Source organism: Ovis aries, chromosome 5 (assembly GCF_016772045.2).
Source record: "Ovis aries strain OAR_USU_Benz2616 breed Rambouillet chromosome 5, ARS-UI_Ramb_v3.0, whole genome shotgun sequence".
Lineage (NCBI taxonomy): Eukaryota > Metazoa > Chordata > Mammalia > Artiodactyla > Bovidae > Ovis > Ovis aries.
In genome coordinates, this window is record NC_056058.1 from 11898185 (window position 1) to 11905987 (window position 7803).

General features: G+C 38.7%; 1 protein-coding gene across 1 annotated transcript; it reads left to right on the plus strand.

The window, feature by feature from the left end:
- The first annotated feature begins 6373 nt into the window (after positions 1 to 6373).
- LOC101109797 (olfactory receptor 7G2-like) lies at positions 6374 to 7249 on the plus strand. The gene has a single exon (XM_027969577.1). The coding sequence runs from the start codon at positions 6374 to 6376 to the stop codon at positions 7247 to 7249; it is 876 nt and encodes a 291-aa protein (XP_027825378.1).
- Positions 7250 to 7803: the final 554 nt, after the last annotated feature.

The window sequence follows — 7803 nt, forward strand, 5'->3', positions numbered from 1 at the left end:
AATGTAAAATAGGTTTCTACACTTAAAATTGGAATCAGGCTTTCTGATTTTATAAATTAAATAGAGATGCCTTTGTATGTAACATTAATAAGGAATAGATCGGGAGTTTGGGATTGACAGGTAGACATTGCTATATTTAAAATATAGTGCCTTTCCATGAAAAAATAAATAAATAAACAAAATTCTTTGCCCCCCACACACAAACAATAGGAAGGAAGCCTAGAATTAATTAGAAAAAGAATGTTTATATGTGAAATGCAGGTGTATATGAATGGGTGGATAGAATACATGGTATACATGTATTCTATATCTAAGATCAAGGATTATACATCATGAAATTCTCTCTTGCACTGCTGTGGTCTTTAAGGATTTGCACAGTCCAGGGATCAGAATGGCACCAAAAATACTTGTCTAATGAGGAACTTTGGTTATTGATCCCCAGGGGTATAGCTATGGTTAGCCGTCAGCCTGTGATATGAAACAGCCCTTGCCTTCCTAGGAAAGGCACACCTGAGCCAGCTTTCAGAGGTGATTCTTCTTGACCAGGAGTCCATGGTCTCACATGCTCTGTCTGCCCTTCCTGAGGACAGATCTGTCTCCAATATCCAAGCATCATGTCATGTCAAGCATCATTACACACTGATGCCAGTTAGGTTAAGTCCCTTAGTTAATGATTTGGGGATTCTTTTTTATCTTTTGGTGACAGGAAAAGGTGTTTACTAAAAATTTATCTAAAGGACAAAATGAGCAGAGTTCAAGCATGTAATGATCAGAATAAAGTGCCCTATGAGATTCCAGACAACCTGTCTTTTTGTTGACAAGTTTGTACCAATGTTCACCCAGTTCTCAATTTGCTGGTCTTCTATTTCCTGTAAAAATGGAAGAACTCTTTATCTACTCTTTATTCTCCTAAGCAGAAATATGCCCTTTCTCAAACCTGATGCCTCTTAAAACTTTCTGACATTTGCGTGAATACCGTGGTGGTCGTGGGGAAGAGATTTGGTCAGTTTTTCCTTTATTTCCCTTTCTGGTTCTTCAAATACCACTGCACAGAAGTTCGTTTGCATTATTGCTGTACTTGGGCTGCAAAGTCACAAGGGGTAAGTAGAGACACATGGAGCCTTAGCTGACTGTCCTCCTAGCAAACTTGTATCTATAAAATTTCTAAGAATTTAATACATGAACAGCAAAGATAGTATAATACCTTTAAAAAATATAACAATCCTTAAACTCTTTTGAAACTTTAAAATGGTGACATTCTGTTCCCAACTTCAGGTCTTAAATATAATGTAAGAAAATTATACATATACAAAAGGCATCTGTTTTGTATCCCCTTTAGATCTTATTCCCTCCTCCTGAGAGTCAAAATCATCTTGAATGTGATAGTTTTCCCCCTTGCATTGTTTTATATTGTGCATGTGTTCACAAACATATGTAAGAAAAATGCATTAACCATAACACCTATGAGTTAGGAAACAGAGAAATAAAGTATGATGTAATAATATAGTGTTAAAATCTGCCTGCAGTGTGGGAGACTTGGTTTTGCTCCCTGGTTGGGAAGATCCCCTGGAGGAGGGCATGGCAACCCACTCCAGTATTCTTGCTTGGAGAATCCCCATGGACAGAGGAGCCTGGTGGGCTACAGTCCATGGGGTTACAAAGAGTCAGACACAACTGAGTGACTAAGCACAACAGTATAGTGGGGTTTCCCAGGTGGCTCATTGGTAAAAGAATCTGCCTGCCAATGTGGGAGACACAGATGTGGGTTCGATCCTTGGGCCAAGAAGATCCCCTGGAGGAGGAAACGGCAACCCACTCCAATATTCTTGCCTGAAAAATTCCATGGACACAGGAGCCTGATGGGCTACAGTCCATAGGGTTTCAAAGAGTTGGCCACGATTGCATGACTGAGCACACACACAACAGTTTACTGGAATACTCTCTGGTAATTAAAACGAATGAAGAGGGATTAAAAATATCAACAATAAAGAGAAGAAAAATTACACAAGAATGCCAATTGTAAATGACATATACTATGTGGTCCTAACTATATAAAACTTCAAAATGCAGTACAATGCAATTGTCCACAAAACAATAACCCTGCTTATAGTAAAAATTGTTGAAGAATAATGTGTATGTAATTCATTTAGTGGTTCTCTTGAGGAAGGAAAAGCATCAAGATTTGCCAAGCATGATGTGGGGACTCCATATACATCTGTGTTATTTATTGCAATGAAACACCTAGAATGAGGACTGTGATGTGTGGGAATCTGATACTTTTCAAAGATGGGAATGCTGCTTGTACTTATTTCTGTATTTCTTTGCTTGAATAATCCTCCAGGTTTATATTTGTTGTGGATTATTACTTATAAGTGTTTGATATATATTTTAAATTTTCTAATGTTGTAGACTTGGTCATTCAAAAAATTTATCTTACCATTTTCATAACTGGTACTGATATGTGTATCTGATTTATCATTTATTTCATTTTAATTTCTATCTATTCCATCATGTGTCCATGGCCAATGAACGTGGATATCATCAATGTTTCCTTCTTATCTTTTCTGTGTGATAATGATTTCTAACTGGAGTTTAAGCTCATAACACATCTCTGAAACTTTCAGTTGCCATGGAAGAATATTCATTCCCCCTTTCTATTGTATTCTTTCAATCTGATCACTGCTTCCTTCTGAGGTGTGTAATGAGCCAGGTGCCTTTGTTCATGAAGACAATTTTAAAATAGGATAGGAACGCATGTAAGAATTAAAGATTTTAAAATTTAAAAAAATAAATAAATAAATAAATAAAATAATAAAATAGGATAGGTGAGTACAAGGATCTCATATGCTGAGTACTATGCTGATGGTTCTTTATTCATTTCTCATCATTTCAATATTCCATAATGTTTTATAATAGCTCCCATGAAACAGATGAGTACATTGAAGTTACTTACACAGTTGAACAATTTTTGAATTCTCAAAGAAAGTGCTGGTCCTGGATTAAGTTCATAGTATTTGAGTCTAAATAATGTATCAGCTAATAAGGACTGACATAGCCACATCTGTCTCCCCCAACTGCGGAGGACTATTGTTTTATTGTTTTACAGTCCTGTAGGATGCCTGAATATATATGTTGTTGTTCAGTCACTCAGTCGTATCCAACTCTTTGTGACCCCATGGACTGCAGCACTCCAGGCTTCCCTGTCCTTCACCATCTCCTGGAATTTGCTCATGTCTATTGAGTCAGTGATGCTATCTGACCGTCTCATCCTCTTCCACCCTCTTCTCCTTTTGTCATCAATCTTTCCCAGCAGCAGGGTCTTTTCCAGCCAGTTGACTCCACCAGATGACCAAAGTATTGGAGCTTCAGCTCCAGCATCAGAGCTTCCAATGAATATTCAGGGTTGATTGTCTTTAGGACTCACTTCTTTGATCTCCCTGCTGTCCAGGGGACTCTCAAGAGTCTTCTCCAGCACCACAGTTTGAAGGCATCAGTTCTTTGGTGCTCAGCTATACAATTTTTATTTTGCCTGCACTGTGTCTTTGCTGCAGTGCTGGACTCTTTGTTGCTAGTTGTGGTATGTGGGCTTCTCCCTGTGGTGCACAAGCTTTGCTTGTTGCAACAGGAAGCTCTAGAGGAGGTGGGCTCAGGAGTTATGGTGCACAGGCTTAGTTGCCACATGGCACGATGTATCTTAGTTCCAAGACCAGGGATGAAACCCACTTCCCCTACATTAGGAGGTAGATCACTAGGGAAGTCTCAATGCCTGAATATTTTTGAAGTGTCATATATCTGTCTTATCTTGTAGTTTCCTGTCTTCTAAGGACCAAAAATTGTTGTTCAGCACGCATGCTCAGTCTCTTCAGTTGTGTCTGACTCTTTGTGACCCTATGCACTGTAGCCCACCAGGCTCCTCTGTCCATGGGATTTCCCAGGCAAGAATATTGGAGTGGGTTGCCATTTCCTCTTCCAAGAGATCTTCCCAATCCAGAGATCAAACCTGTGTCTCCTATAGCTCCTGCTTTGGCAGGCAGATTCTTAACCACTGAGCCAACTGGGAAGCCCAAATTTTTGCTATTTTAATCTATTTTTTGAAGCTTATGAATTTAATTCTCTCTCATCTAGCTGTTTTTTTTTTAATGATATCTCACCTATCATCTTAGGGGAAGAAATCCCCCTAGGATGAAACACAGAATGTAATATTTGTCCAGCTTCTATTAGAATTAATTGTTAATGCAGATGAGTTGCATATCATGAAGGAATCTACATGACATTTTCTTTTTTAAAGTGAAAATTGATACAGTAAAACATCAAACTCAAACATAATCAACATCTTTTCTAAAAGTATTCCATTCTGTTACTATTGTAAATGAATCTTAGTTTTGACCTTTATAAACTACCAAAAATAAAGAGCTGGTTTTATGAAAAGATCAAGTAAAATATTGTTATGGGTGAGGATATATGTCTCTTCTAGTCTTTGCTCAGTGCAGAGCATATACCTGTATAGATGCCGTGACCTGCTACACAATACTTGATGGGTAGAGACGAACATATGTTGTAGGCAGGAGAAAAGATCTGGCATGTTTTCAAGATGAAAATATTAAACTGTTAAAGGGAAATTATAAAATCTGAGTGTTGGTTTGGGAATGCTAATTCTGTACTATCCAGAGTCAACTCAGTGGTGAGAGGATCTGAGCTCAAACTTAATATTTTCTATCCACTGTGTATTTCATGACCTTGATATAACCTCACCTTACCTAAGTGTTCGCATGGATGAATAAAGATATATTATAACTTAGATATGATAAATGTAACTTAGATCTGATAACTCGTCTATAATCTGATAAGCCCCTCAAGTCATTTTGAGGTATGTCAAGTTTGGGACACCACACTCCACAAGACAGATTAAATATATGCATTCCCATCTTTCTGCTTGTTTGAGGTAAGAAATAATTCTGAAGGAAATGTCACATTTTATTCTTTTTTTTTAATTTACTTTATTTTACAGTACTGTATTGGTTTTGCCATACATCAACATGAATCTGCCACGGGTGTACATGAGTTCCCAATCCTGAACCCTCCTCCCACCTCCCTCCCCATACCATCTCTCTGGGTCATCCCAGTGCACCAGCCCCAAGAATCCTGTGTCCTGCATTGAACCTAGACTGGCAATTTGTTTCTTATATGATATTATACATGTTTCAATGCCATTCTCCCAAATCGTCCCACCCTCTCCCTCTCCCACAGAGTCCAAAAGACTGTTCGATATACCTGTGTCTCTTTTGCTGTCTTGCATACAGGGTTATCATACCATCTTTCTAAATTCCATATATATGTATTAGTATGCTGTATTGGTGTTTTACTTTCTGGCTTGCTTTATTCTGTATAATTGGCTCCAGTTTCATCCATCTCATCAGAACTGATTCAAATGTATTCTTTTTAATGGCTGAGTAATACTCCATTGTGTATATGTACCACAGCTTTCTTATCCATTCATCTGCTGATGGACATCTAGGTTGCTTCCATGTCCTGGCTATTGTAAACAGTGCTATGATGAACATTGGGGTATACGTGTCTCTTTCAATTCTGGTTTCCTCGGTGTGTATGCCCAGCAGTGGAATTGCTGGGTCATAATGCAGTTCTATTTCCAGTCTTTTAAGGAATCTCCATACTGTTCTCCATAGTGGTTGTACTAGTTTGCATTCCCACCAACAGTGTAAGAGGGTTCCCTTTTCTCCACACCATCTCCAGAATTTATTGCTTGTAGACTTTTGGATATCAGCCATTCTGACTGGTGTGAAGTGGTAGTTCATTGTGGTCTTGATTTGCATTTCTCTGATAATGAGTGATGTTGAGTATCTTTTCATGTGTTTGTTAGCCATCTGTATGTCTTCTTTGGAGAAATATCTATTTAGTTCTTTGGCCCATTTTTTGATTGGGTCATTTATTTTTCTGGAATTGAGCTTTATTCTTTATTTCAGTCTCAGCACTTGGCACAAGGTGTGAAAATGTGTTGGTGATCAGTAAAAATAAATGCAAACAAACTGTGAAATGTGATGATGGAGGGGAAAATTAGCAAAGGGAAATACTTCAATGCTTTCTTGGGTTTACAATATACATAGAATTTTATTTCTTTATATTCAATACTTAAGCACTGTTTTTTTTTCAAACTTTACCATATATCAAATTCATCTGGTAGGTTTGTTGAAACTTGAATTTCTGGCCCTTGTCCCTACAGTTTATCAGCAGTAAATCTACAGTGGTACCAAGAATTTGCAGTTCTAATCAGTTCCCAAGGGCTGCTGCTGCTCACCTGGGGATCCTTCATTTTATTTTATTTTCACTCCATTTTTCCTTCAGATTCATCAACAATATGGAAACCAGAAATCAAACAGATGTTTCCAATTTTTATCTCCTGGGATTGACAGATGAGCCAGAACTACAGCTCCACATTTTCTTCCTGTTCCTGTCCATGTACCTGATCACTCTCCTGGGAAACCTGCTCATCATCCTCGCTGTCAGCTGTGATCCCCACATCCACACCCCCATGTACTTCTTCCTCTCCAACCTGTCCTTTACTGACATCTGCATGAGCACAACCACGATTCCCAAAATGCTGGTCAACATCCAAGCACAAAATCAGAGCATCACATATTCAGGCTGCCTCACCCAGATGTGCTTTGTCATGGTTTTTGCCTTTCTGGAAAATTTTCTCCTTACTGTCATGGCTTATGACCGTTATGTGGCCATTTGTCACCCCTTAAGATACTCAGTTATCATGAACCCGCAAACCTGCGCCCTGCTGATTATATTCTCACTGTTGCTAAGCATTCTGAATGCTCTGCTCCTCAGTCTGACAGCATTGCGGCTGTCCTTTTGTAAGAACCTGGAAATCCCTCACTTTTTCTGTGAACTTGCTCAGGTTGTCAAGCTAACATGTTCTGATACTCACATCAATGACCTTTTGTTATATTTGGTGGGTAGCATATTTGGTGTCCTTCCTCTCTCTGGCATCATTTTCTCTTATACTCAAATTGTCTCCTCTGTTTTGAGAATGCCATCAGCGGGTGCAAAGCTGAAAGCTTTTTCCACCTGTGGGTCTCACTTGTCAGTTGTTTCCTTATTCTATGGGACAGGTTTTGGGGTTTATATAAGTTCTATAGTGACTGGCTCATCCAGGAAGACTGCAGTGGCTTCAGCTATGTACATCGTGGTTTCTCAGATGATGAACCTTTTATCTACAGCCTGAGAAACAGGGACATGAAGGGAGCCTTGAGAAAACTCATCAGTGGGACACCTTCTTTTCTGTGGTTGTGCCATCTACCTTGGACTTGTGTTTATAGAATGAAGCAAAATAATAGTTAACAGATATATTTAGAATATTCCATTCATATGTGGCAGAATATACACTTTTTTCAAGTGTGCATGGACATTCTGTAGCATAGATCATATGTGGATCATTGATAAACAACAGAAGAGGTGAGAATATGTAATGGGTAATTGACTATATGTATACAAATGAGTTGTATATAAATAATATATAAAAGAAACCTCCTGCAATAAAGGAAACCCAAGTTCAATCCCTAGGTCAGGAAGATCCCCTGGAGAAGGAAATGGCAACCCATTCCAATATCCTTGCCTGGGAAATCCCATGAACAGAGGAGCATGGTGAGCTACAGTCCATGGGGTCACAAAGAGTCAGACACAACTGAGTGACTAACAATTTCACACTTCCATGTATATATATTACACACACACACGTATGCAATATTACTCAGCCATAGACAGGAATGAAATATTGCC